We start from the raw sequence: 12,377 nt of genomic DNA, 5'->3' as shown, positions 1-12,377 counted from the left end.
TGCCGGATGTGACCTGTGTATGTGCCGAGTGATCTGTAAGCATCTTCGCTCTGTACAGGTCCCTTGTCCTCCTGTGTGCACCTATGCAAACAGGTGTGTATCTATGCCCAGCTAGCCTCACCCTACCTGGGTCTCACAACTACCCATAGCCCTCTGGGCTCACCCTTTTCAGTGCCTCCATCTGGCTGAGATCCCTCCGCCGCAGGCGAACCCAGCGCCGCCGACGGTGTGTGTAGTACATCTTCTCAACAGGGACCCAGTGCCTCGGCTTCCGGTCCGGGGGGATGGTGATGCTGTACTCCCAGCCTGCAGAGAGGCACCCATCACTCACTGCCAGGCAATTTTCCCTCTCTCCAGAGGTCATCTCTCCGTCTGGCACACACTCACAAACTGAACACTCACTCATTCCTAATTTATAAAGTGAAGTCTAACCCAGAAGTCCTCTATATGAAGCAGGCCAGAGCCCCGGGCCCTGCACTCAGCTGCTCCCCTCAGCAGACCTCATGAGCTCACTGCATTGGGACTCACTGAGCTCTGTGCACTGCTCACCTTGCTCATCGACAGCCCGATTGAGGTCCGTGGACCATTCTTCATCTTCCCACTTCCAGCCCAGCGGGCACTCAATGTCATCCTTGGGAAGCAACTTTTCCCCATTCTAGGACAGCAGAGGACAGGCATGAGAAGAGATAGGCATTCCCAGGAAGGCTGAAAAGATGCAACTCGACACCCCAAGTTTGACTCAGGGTCAATGTCCTACCATGCCAGTCAGCACACTGTCCTTCTGGAAAGCAGGGCATAGAGTCTTGGGAGGTGGAACCAAGGGAGAAAATGTCCCACCTTCTCTGAATCCCAGACCCCTCCTGGGTCCCAATGTCCAGGGCTCCAGGAAAGCAGAGCCCAAGGACCCATGAAGGACTCCCCCCGCCCTTACCACATCCGTGTAATTGTCACTCATGTAGATCCACTGGCCTCCGGGGAGCCGGGTCTGGTTCTCAAACACCTCCTCCACGAAGCTCAGGTGGCCCGCATCAGTGTCGTGAAGCAGGCTGTGTGGGTAGGGGTCAGAGCCTCTGCTGAGCAGGTCCCCACCCACCCACTGCCTCCAGCAGAGCACCTGGGACCTCAGTCAACCTCACCAACCAACAAGAGGAGGGGCAGCAAGTCAGAGAGGCCTAGAGACCCACAAGCAGAAGTCTCCACCAAAGGTAAAAAGAAGAGAAAGAGAGCTGAAGACACGAAAAGCCCAGCGGATAGCTGAAGCTCCATGGAGAGTTGTAGAAACATAAAATGTTGTCAAGCTGTAGTTTCAAGATTTGAGTACTTCGTAATAATATGTTATATGCCCACTTTTAAAAAATAAACCCAATTGTTAAATGTCAACCAAAGTGGAAATGGAGAAGGAGGTATAGAGCCAACCACACAGATGGAGGCCCATACCCTGAGAGGCACTGAGGTAACCTCAGACAGAGAAGGGGGAGCATGTGGAGGAAACACTGAGGTGTCCCGGGAGAGAGGCCACAACCAACGATGCACACTTGAGTGGAAACCAATGATGGTTAATAGTAAAGGACTTTCTGATTGCGGAGCCTTTCCAGTAAGGAATGCTGTGCTCGCGCCCTGTCTTAGCAGAGGTCAAGAGGCCATCCCTGCAAGCATGGGGAAGAGCAGGCACAGGGACCCAAAGGGCCAGGGCTTCTCAGAGAAAGGGCCGAGCACAGGGTCCCCAAGTCATCCCTGTCCATGACTCACGTCTTCTCTGGACACACGAACCAGTCTCCAGCCCAGGCCCATCCAGTCGAGGGGCGGAAGCTCTCCTTGGGTAGCTTGATCTTGCCCGTGATGTCAGAAAACTTGGGGTAGGTGAGGCCCGTTGTGCCCCAGTTTCCGACCAGGGCCAGCTTCGTCTGGTTCTCATACTGGAAAGTGAGGAACAGAGAAGTGAGTGGGGGACGTGCGGGGGGTGGGCGGACGTGGGGATGGGGGCAGAGGGCAGTAGGCAGTGGGCTCACTCACAGTTTCAGCGAAGACAGAGAGCTTGCCCTCGGCAAACTGGTTGAACTCCTTCTCATCCACAGAGAGTCCGAACCAGAGCTTCACCCGAATCTGCACTGGCATCCGGGATCTGGCCACCTCTTCCATGGGATACTGGGAACCAGAGGACAGAAACCCACAGTCCCCTTCAGGGTCTGGATGTTGCAATGGGGGGCAGGGGGTAGAGGTCCTCCAGGTCTCGGCATATCCTCCTGAAACCCATTAGGCGTGTCCCCTGGTGGAAGACTTAGCAGAATTTCATGGGAGGGAAGTTTGTAATTATGACATCTTTTCTCCACCTTCCACAATTCCTTCCCAGCAAAGAAGGAGATGGCCTCATTCCCACTTAGGTGCTCTCTACAGAGACAGACCATGTCTAGACCAGGACTCCCTATGCCCCCCTCTCCCACCACAACCCCATTTCTGCTCTCTCCTAAAATGGCACTGACCCGTGGAACTTCATAAGACACCGCACAGTGGCTTGTACCTGCACGGTCCAGCGTGGTAGCCATCATCTCCCTGTGGCCAATGGGCTCAGGAATTAAATTTAGCTGTATTGAAGTTTGATCGATATCATTTTAAAGGGCCACATGTGATAACCACATTGGACAGCTTTAGAGTTTGTCTCTAAAGGAAATCAAATGCTTCGGGTCTAGGAGAGGAAGAGGGTCAAGCTTCCCCCATCACTTTCAGTTGCTGGGGTTTGTTGTGTATGTTGTTGTCCCCGTTGGTTGGATGTTCGTGTGTCATCAGCTATCCCTTCCCTTTCAAGTGCTTATCAGCAGGCTAACCACTATTTGCTGGTCTTCAAGTGCTTTTAATCCTGAACATTTCAGAAGCTCTGCCAAAATGGAATAACCACAACAACCTAACATAAAAAAATTTATTCTGCTTAGCTACTTCACCATTTGCTGGAAGTCAAGGGTCAGATGTGCCCTGAGGAGCAGCAGATTAACACATTGTCCTCTAGAGGAAGTAACACATTAAGTACCTTGGCTTCATGGGCATGAACTTAGAGGAGCATCTCCTCTGGGAGATACAGGGGATCGAATGAGAGGCAAAGGAGCTTCGATGGGGTCCGATGAGGAAAGGGAGGCTGAGGGGAGGGGTCTCCAACCAGTAAAGGAGGCCAGAATTCCTGGAGGGAGAGCGTGAGAGGACAGGAAGGGGTGCAGGACATGCCAAGGCAGTGACGTCTCACCCTTCACCCAGCCTCTCTGCTTCTGGTTCATGCTCGGTGAAGCCTGGAGGAGCCCCTGACCCCACACGTCACCCCTCTGGAAACCTCCCCATGACTATTCACTTCAGCTGTCCTCTCCCCCAGGGAGGTTAGTGGCCTTTTCCCCTCCAAACCACCAGCCCCAGGGAGAGGGCAGGAATGCCTGACCCCCTTCTCCCCCCCAACCCCCAGTCTCTCTCCTGCCCTCCCCCAGACGGGACCAGCCTACTGGACCCAAAATAGCAACAGCAAATAAAGAAATGTCTAGTTTGGGGCTCCTCTCCCTCTCTGCTGGTGCTCATTTTTTCCAACTTTGGTTTAAGTTAAGAAACACCAATGTTTTCTTGGTCTCTGCTTGCTGCCAACATTTTTGTAGAGCTTGCTCAGGAGCTACTGGCGGGGCTCATAAACTCAGTGGGGAAGACTTCGAGAAACAATTCTATATCTTTTTTTTTTTCCCCTGCTTGGAAGAGAGAAATTTTTCAGTTTGCCTTTCCCCAAGATGCAGGGCCAGGAGGTCAGAGCCTGGATCTCCTCCCCACCCACACGCCCACCAGGAGCACGGCTGCCACCCCACCTCCACCCACTCAGAGGGGCAGCTCCCTGGCTTCCTTTCGTTTCTGCCCTTCTAGATGAGGAGCTGGGTTAGAAGGGAGAAAAGCAGGTGCTAGGACATTAGGATGGGATGGGGAATGTGCCCCAGGTGGCATGAGCAGGTGGGGGCGGGGATCCCAATACCTCACACCTCCATCCTTTTTCTGGGCAGAGCTGGCCTCTACTCTGACATTAATAACCCCAGTGCATACATCTGCTCAACCCTAACCCTAGCTTGGCCTTAATCATGGTGCTGGTGGAGCCTCCTCTCCCCAGACAGCAAGGGAACTCCCCAAAATGAGGTGAGGTAGGCATTGGTCCTGGTGTAGAAGGAAGGAGACAGGCAGTATATAATGCCAACAGAACCATTTGGAGTGAGCAATCAGTGGTCAGGGGAAGGCTGTTTCCCAGGGCCGCTCCTCAATCCAGCCAGCCTCAATGACAGCCCTGCAAACAGGGACCCTCCCCTCGGGCCGGGGAGGGATTTCCCCACATTTGTCCTTACCACCAGGCCACAGTACCCTGGACAAAGCAGCCTCAGCTCCATGTCCCCACATTAACCCAGAGAGAAGGGCAGGGGGTCTTCTGGCACCTGCTTACTTCCCTGATACTCCACCCCAATGCTAGACAGTCCCCGGAAATAAGATGAATAAGGACCAAGGATGGGTATGGAGGAGAAAGGAGAGGAGAGTTTGGTATTATTAAGTGAGACTGGGGAACAGGATTATTTTCTCCCCACTCTCTGATGGGCATACCCAGATGCCATACCCAGTACCCACCCAGATGCCAGCCTTCCTACAGGGAGGAACACGAACTTGAACATGGCTACAGCTCGAGGAAAAGGCAGTCAGGCCAGGTTCTTAGCCCTGGGAATGGGTGCTGAGGGTGGAGGCCCCCCCTAACAGGGGCCTCTCTGGGAGGGCAAGCACAGCCCCTCTCTGGCACCTGGGGCTGTGACTCCAGCTTTCACCTGCTCACCTTCTAGACTCAGTGCCTGGGGTCTAGGGACTTTGTGGGGGAGAGAGGGGCTGGAAATGGTTTTATCCAAAGTTCTTCTCCCCTTCCCAGAGGAGCCCAAGGCCTCTGAGACAGAGAGCGGGAGGGGAAATGTCGGGGAGAGAGGCAGGGGTGGGGATGAGAAAAGGCCATCGTGACTTGAGGGAAAAGAACCCACTTTGAGGAATATCGTCTGCAGCATCCCACAATTCTTGCCACAGAAGTTGACGCCCCGCCGGGAGAAGAGGACCTCATGGGCGGGCACCCTCTGGTATGCGACGCGCTTGTTCCCCTGCAGCATCCAGATGATGATGTCGGGCACGCTGTTCTGGGGCTGCAGAGAAGGCAGCAGTCAGGGTGTGGATGGAGACATGCCCCACAGTCCACCAAGAGCCCCCTGGCTCAGGGGGTGCAAAGCCCTTTTCCTCAGCTTCCACCCCTCATGCGGCCATTCCAGGCCACCTGCTTGACTGCCCAGCACCAGTGGCACACCTTCATGCCCTTGAGTCCAGGGCATGAAGCCATCCCTAGCACACACAAAGAGTCCCCCCAAAGTTCACTGAACCTATTTCATGTTTTCTGGAAGGAGACACTCATCCCTGGAGCTCAGGGCTCAAGTTCTTAAACCCCTCTCCCAAGCACACTGATATTCCCTCTGCAGGGGTGGGGTGATGGGCAACAGTGTTGACTTCAAAAAAACTGATTTCACCCTGGAGATAATACTTAAGAACCGCCCCCCCTGCCCCCAGCCCTCTTCAGGGACATTCTTCTCACTTCCCTATAATAATGGGGATGTGACCTTGAATGTGACACTTTTCTGGGCTCAGTGAGCAGAGCTCTGAAAGTGGTCACTTGACAGGACAAGAACACTAAGGACCCTGTGCCCCTCACAGCCTCAGCTGTTCAGGAGGGCTGGGTGGGTGTGGCCCATCTGCTTCCAAGGCTGCTGAGCAAAGCATGCCCGTGGGTGTGGAACGGTGTCTCTAGTCAGGACCTCAGCTGGGGCTGGTGCTCCAGGACCTTCACTGGGCACCTCCTGAATGCTGTATCATCCCCCTTCATCCCTGGGACAGCCCAGGACGCAGGAACAGGCAGTCCCACCTGACTGGTGGGAAAGAGCCTCAAAGGTGCCACTGGGTTTTTATGACTCCAAATATGTGTTCCTAACCCCGACACCTGGGGTTCTCAAACTGCGGCCCCAAAGCAGCAGTACCGCCTGGGGACTAGCTAGAAATGCCAATTCTCAGGCTCTACCCGACACTCGGTATCAGGAGGGCCCATAGCCTGTTTCAACAAGCCCCTCAGGGGCCACTGCCGCATACTCAAATTCAAGAGACTCTCCAGTGTCCCTTAATGTCAGTAGCACCCGTTTGACCTTAGCCTCTCCCAGCCCTATCACAATGTGCTGAGAGTTTAGGAGTCAGCCCGGACCATAAATTTGGAGAGCAGTGCATGGCCAGCCTGAGGGGATGGTCCATGGCCACTGTGAGGGGTCAACTTGTAGATGAGCAACATGGAACTCCCCAGGTAGCTGGCCACATGAGGCCCTCGGAGACAAGTCCAAAGTCACCACATGTAGGGCTACTTTCCCTTTCTGAATATTCCTTCCACATCATGGACCTCCTCCTTCTCCCCTTCAATAACTCGATCCTCTAGAAATCTCTTTCAAGCTCTGTCCCGTCTGCACACTCATGCTGGGGAGCTCCTTCCTCACCATCCCTCACCCCCTTCCTGGGTTCCCACAGCTTGGTCAGAGTGGCAGCAGCAAGTCTGCTTGTGAAACATGAGCAGAACATTCTCTTCATTCTAGACAAACCTGCTTGCCTGGGGAACTGGGTGGGGGGCATCTGACGTAGGTGGGGCAGAGGGATGCAACTAAGGAAAGAGTGCTCCTGAAGACAAACTGGAGTCATTTCTCTCTAACCAGGTACAACAAAGTTCAGAATTACTGCAAATGTAACTGCCACAGACCTCAAGCTCAGGGGCATTCAGGAGGGCAAGTAACACAGGGTCCCATGAGAGACAGTTCAAGACCAGGTACAGACAGGCATCAGTTGGCAGGGAGCAGGAATGCCCAGGTCTGATGCCAGCTCAGTCTCTGATGTACTTTGGCAGAATTCATGAAGCATATTCACTGAGCATATTTGGGGACATTTACTGAGCTCCTACTACACACCAGGATCTGTGCTGGTCCCCACAATACCCCGTATCAAGTTGCACCCTCCTCCTCTGCAAATGGGGACACTGAGGGCCAGAGAGGGTAAGTCACTGCCCCATATCACCCAGCAATGGAGTGAAGGTTAGTGCATGGTCCACACAGTTCCCAAGTCCCTCCTAGCTTTGATGTTCCAGGCAGGAAGGAAGGCAGCTCATGGGGTTAGCTACCTCATCTGCCAGGGCACGGAGTCGCTGAAGCCAATCTTCAACCTGCTCTAGAAAGATGGAGAGCTCGCTGTGGCCCAATTTCAGGGCTAGGGCTGCCTGAGTGATCTGGCTCAGATGACGGGTTCGCAGCCGGTACAGGTACTGGTCCAGGTGCGTGGCGGAGGGCATCTCGTGGACATTTCCCAGGGGCTGGCTGTGAGGGACAGACCAATGAGAAAGAGCCCAGAACTTGCTCAATTCCAGGCCCTGGTTGCCTTCTCCAGGCTGACCCACATGCACAGTCATCTCCATGCATCCTACTCCATCCTCCCCTCCTCCAGGAAGTCTTCCCAACCACACTGGCCTGCAGCATCCAGCCCTTTATTCCCGGGCTCCCTATTTGGAATTTACCCTTGACTACCAGTGGTATGAGTTCTTTTACATGTGCCCCCTCTCCCCAGTTGACTGCAAGCCCTCAGTGAACCCAGCGGGGCTCCCCTGCCTCTGCTTTCTCATAGAACAGAGGCCCAAGTGCTAAGTCGCCCTTGGCTGAAACGAATCCATTCTGTTGTGTGCACACTTTCTTCAAGAAGGAAATTTATGGACCCCTGACAAGCCACTGCAGACGCTGTGGGGAGGCCGGCAGCCAGCAATACAGATGTGTCGACCCGGGGCGGCCCCACAACACCCCTCCCAGAACCCTCTGCTTTGGGAAGCCTTTGGAGAGGAGGTTGGGGTACATGCAGTCCCAGAAACACATCCCTAGGCCCCAAGTGGAGGGTAGGGTATAAAGTCAATTCTACTTGAAAGCAAAGAACTCTAGCCCCCCCCTCTTCCCACTGGGCTCCCTAAAAGTCTTTCCTATGGCTCCTCCTCACCAGAACAAGCAACAAGGGTCATGCAGAATGGGATGGGGTAGGGAGTCTGTGCTCCCTGTCACCAAGCAGGATCCCTCTAGATCATCCCTGACGGAGGGTAAGAGGAGGTTCCCCCAAACCCCCCCCACATAACACCCCCCCCAGCTGAGCCCTTGACTCCCAAACAGGACATCAGTCAAACCCGCTCCGCCAGTTCTGCTCCCACCACTTGCAGCCCCCCCCCCCACCCTACCCCATACTCCCCTCCCAGCAGCGTCTCGACTCCGGCTCCCGGCTGATTTATTTTTCTGCCAATTTCCCCGAGCTATGCAGAACCAATTACCGCCGGAGCGCAGCGGCACCGCCGCCAGATACACCACTCTGGCAGGCCCTCGGTGCACTACATTTTTCCTGTTATTTTTTTTAATTGAATTTTTAGGGTGGGGGGGAGCAGTACGCAAACTCCATCTCAGGGAAACTTAAGCCCCGGGGCCTGTCTCAGGTCACGTACTGCACACCCTGTAGTAATATAATATTTACTGCCCCGAGGGTGCCGCGGATGGGGCTGCCCCAGGCCAGGGGAGAGGGGCAGCCTTCATCCCCAGCCACTGAGCGAGGTGGAGGGGTATGCTCACTGGATGGGGGGGCCTGGGCCCAAGTCCTGAGCTGGGGCCTGCCTGGGAAGGAGGCCTGAGTGGGCCTGAGGGTGGGAGCCGGCAGGTCTAGAGTGGGGTATAGAGAACCGAGCCAACCGGGTGATTTATGCTCCCAGCCTAGGTCGGGAGCTGGAAGGGACTGCCATGCAGACCACCAAAGAGAGATTTCTGTGGAGGCCACCAGTCCAGCCAAAACTCCCCAAGAAACAACCAGAACGCAGACTGCCTCTGACAAGAGGTCTCAGCCCTTTCCCATCCCAGAAAAGCCTAAGGTAGGGGGTACACAAAGAAAGACAGACCCAGAAAGGAAGCTGGATGACACTGAAATCCCAAACTAAGCAGGGGCAGATGCTCTGCAAGCAGTGACTGACTTGGAGACGGTGGGAGGGGCAGGGCAGGGCTGCTCAAGAGTCACTGCCTGCTCCTGCAGCCCAAGAGAATGTATCAGAGATGGCCACCCAGGAGGGGCCAGTGGCCAGCATGGAAGATAAACTGATCATTCATGTCACTCCTTGTGAGCCTCAGTTCTGCTGGACCTGGATTGCAGACAGGGTCATGAGTCAGGATCCAGCCTTACCCTCAGGGAAGTTCCACAATAGTGAAGCAAACAGGCTAGATCCCTACTGGAGCAGGCAGAAGGACCCCTGGGGGATGAGGCCCCATGGTGCTCCTGGGGGAGTCTGCAGGAGCTAGCCAGGTGGACGCGCAGGAAGGGCATTTTGTGGCCGAAGCAGCAGCATGTGCACAGGACGAAGGCTCAAGGCAGGAGAGAATGCATGCAGGACAGTGAGAGCCAGAGAAGCCAGCACAGAGCTCCCAAAAGGTTGGCTGCAGGGTAGGGCTGCTGGGGTCCAAGAGGCAAGGCAGAGGGACAGAGATGAGAGCTGGGACTTTTCCTGAAGGCAGTGGGAGCCACTGCAGGGGACGGAGGTAAGATGGCACAGCTCTGGGGAGATGATGGGGGATGAGTTGGACATGCTGTCAGGATGGCACACATGGAGCTGGGTGGGCAGTTGGGGGTGGGAGTTAGTTGCCCTGGAAGAACAGAGAGGGCGCAACTGATGGCGAGGGGGAGGGGGGTGCAGAGAAATGCTGCCAGGGAGAAGAACTGAGATAAGGGTCTGATGAAAGGAAGGATACGGATGTTGCAGATGTGGGCAGGGACTGGCTGAAAAATGGGTGAGCAGCCCATGGACAAGCTGGAGCCCCAGATCCGGCTGCCCTGCCTATTAGCAGTCATCACAACTAAGCATAGAGGGGAGAGGGAGGTCCTCTTGCTGCAACCCCAGGGCTGCTTGGTGCCCTTAGGCGGTGCCTGAGACCTGGAATTTCTCCCTGAAGTACATCTGTACATCTCTGGATGCCACCCTCCTCCTAAGCTCCTTCCCTGGGATCAGTCATCTTCTACCAGCAGGAGAATCACTCAAGGAGGTCAAACTTTGGCAGAGGTATTTTAGCCAAATCCCCAAGAACAGACCCCCAGGATTTGGATCCTCATCTCAGATGTTTCAGGCACTTCACACCTCCCTAGGTCTACAAGATGCTGGAAACATGAGCAAGGCTGCAGGTAGAACCCAGAGCTCTGGTTGGCTTTTCACACCCCAGCTATCAGGCTGGCCAGCGGGGTACCCAAGTTACTCCACACAGTGCACCCCATGATGACTGAGCCTCTGTGTACTCTAACAATTCACAGGCATCCCGCAAATACCTCCCACATAACATGGCCAGGCCTCAACTCTTTATCTTTACCCATACCCAGCTGACTCAGAGAACGGCCCTGCCATCCACTCAGCTGCCCTGGCCAGAGGATCATTCTGGGTCTTCTTGGGCCCCCACATCCAATCCACAATTAAGAGAGCAGGACAGCCAGGGGGCCCATCACTGACTAGGCAAGTAAATTAACCTGGTCAAGTTAATGAACTTCTCTGTGCCTTAGTTTCCTTAACTGTAAAATCATTCTACTTCCTGGCTTATAAGATTTTCATGTAAAATTCTTGGAACAGCACCTGGTACAGAAAGTGCTCATTCTGAGACTGTCATCGTGTCTCCTGAAGAGGCATAGTAGAACCCTGAGCCCTCAATCCTGCCTCAGCTTCCCTATGACCCTGAGGCAGCAGGCATTTCCATCTTCTGGCCCTTTGCTGGGCAGTCCCAAAGGCTGACTCCTGCTCCTCCTTTAAGTTCACAGTCTTTCTCCAGAAAGAGTCCCTGAATTACACTTGAGTTCATGCACCTGCTCTGAGCTCCTTCGGCTCACACCTCTGACTCCCCAGCACTCGACTTCAATGGCTCACTTTTGCATCTACCACCCACTGGAGGGCTGAAGCTGCACCCTGGTCAGAATGCTCTGGAACCTGGCACATGGGTTCAGGAAGATCTGAGGAATAAGTGAGCGACCCACAGGGGAGAGGGTATTCCTTTGGGTAGACATTTTGTCTGATTGAAGGTACACTTCCCAAGGGGGCACAAAGAACAAGGAAGGGCAGCCTGCGGCTATGGTTTCCAACTTCCCAGCAAGAAGGCATTTCTCATGCACTCAATAGGGCTGTGGGGCAAGACCTAGGGGAAACAGTACATTTGCATATATTCAAATTTACAAGGCAGAAAAGACAACTATTCATTTCTAATTCCATTTAACAGCTGGGAAAACCAAGGTCAAGGCTTTGGGGGAGGTTGCCCCAAACCATGTCGTTGGTTAAAGGGATAAGAACCTAAGTCACGGACATTTCTTCTTAGTAATAATGATAGCAACCATTTATTAAATACGTCATACGGGCCAGACACTCTGTTTATGTGATATTATAAAGTAGCTATTCTTCTCATCAGTTGAATATTCAAGTTGAGGAAACCATGGTTCAGAATTGGCAGGGTGGGGGTGAGCCGAAATTGCTCAGCAGTGGAGAAGACACTGAGAAGCTCCTCTTTCTGCTATGCCTCTGTGTCCCCTGTTCTCCATCACCCTCAGGGCCCACTTTTTCTGAAGTTGACAATCAGCCGTGTCAAGAGAAGGCTAAACAGAAACCGTGGTCCCCGACATAGCCTTGGAGGAAGGAGGGGCGCCATCACCCCCACCAGCCAGCTCCTCCTGGAGATTCCATCAGGGAAATAAGAGGTCGGGGATCAGACACAATGCTCCCTATTCAGGTGAGCCGGGCAGCCCCGGGCCCACAGCTGCCGCTGCTGCAGGGAGATTTATGACCTGCTCTAAATGTCACCTTTTCAACTCCCTGCGCTGGCTCCACCACCTTTGGACTCAGCACGGGCTGGACCGCTGGCCAAGCGTGGCTGGGGAGACGTGCCGTCGCTCCCCGCCACACACGAACTCTGCTAGGGAGAGGGCCTCGCTAGCCAGGAAGGGAGACTGGTGGATGCCAGGAACCCCCTACCTGCAGTCTGCGATGAGCTCATCCATCAGCTGAGCCACCAGGGAGTCCACGTCCTCCATGGAGTGCTGTGCCTTCAGGGCCAGGTGGACTTGCTCCAGGCCAGCTTCCTGTGGAAAAGGCAGGCAGGGAAGTCACCAAGGGGCCCAATTCCCCAAGCCATGTCACTGCAGCCCAATCCCCCAACCAAAAAGGCAAGAGTGGTCAGAGCAAGAATGAGTGAGCCTGGACCTGACAAACCAGGGCCTGTCCTGGCCCAAGAACCTTCCAGGCACCC

The 12,377-nt window shown here is 54.5% G+C and overlaps 1 protein-coding gene across 9 annotated transcripts in view; it reads right to left on the bottom strand.

Moving 5' to 3' along the window:
- DYSF (dysferlin) overlaps positions 1-12,377 on the bottom strand; it is a 204,254-nt gene that overhangs the window by 104,088 nt on the left and 87,789 nt on the right. For all 9 annotated transcript variants that reach the window (XM_037527596.2, XM_037527598.2, XM_037527600.2 and 6 more), the window contains 8 exons: positions 12,104-12,210; positions 7,226-7,418; positions 5,019-5,174; positions 2,014-2,145; positions 1,750-1,916; positions 932-1,046; positions 550-655; positions 164-306 (listed from right to left, as the gene is read on the bottom strand). In XM_037527596.2, coding sequence (XP_037383493.1) covers positions 164-306; positions 550-655; positions 932-1,046; positions 1,750-1,916; positions 2,014-2,145; positions 5,019-5,174; positions 7,226-7,418; positions 12,104-12,210 — 1,119 coding nt within the window. The remainder of the gene's footprint in view (positions 1-163; positions 307-549; positions 656-931; positions 1,047-1,749; positions 1,917-2,013; positions 2,146-5,018; positions 5,175-7,225; positions 7,419-12,103; positions 12,211-12,377) is intronic.

This window comes from Talpa occidentalis, unplaced genomic scaffold, assembly GCF_014898055.3.
Source record: "Talpa occidentalis isolate TD23 unplaced genomic scaffold, MPIMG_talOcc4v2.1 talOcc4.5, whole genome shotgun sequence".
Lineage (NCBI taxonomy): Eukaryota > Metazoa > Chordata > Mammalia > Eulipotyphla > Talpidae > Talpa > Talpa occidentalis.
This window is presented reverse-complemented; position numbering and strand designations above follow the sequence as displayed.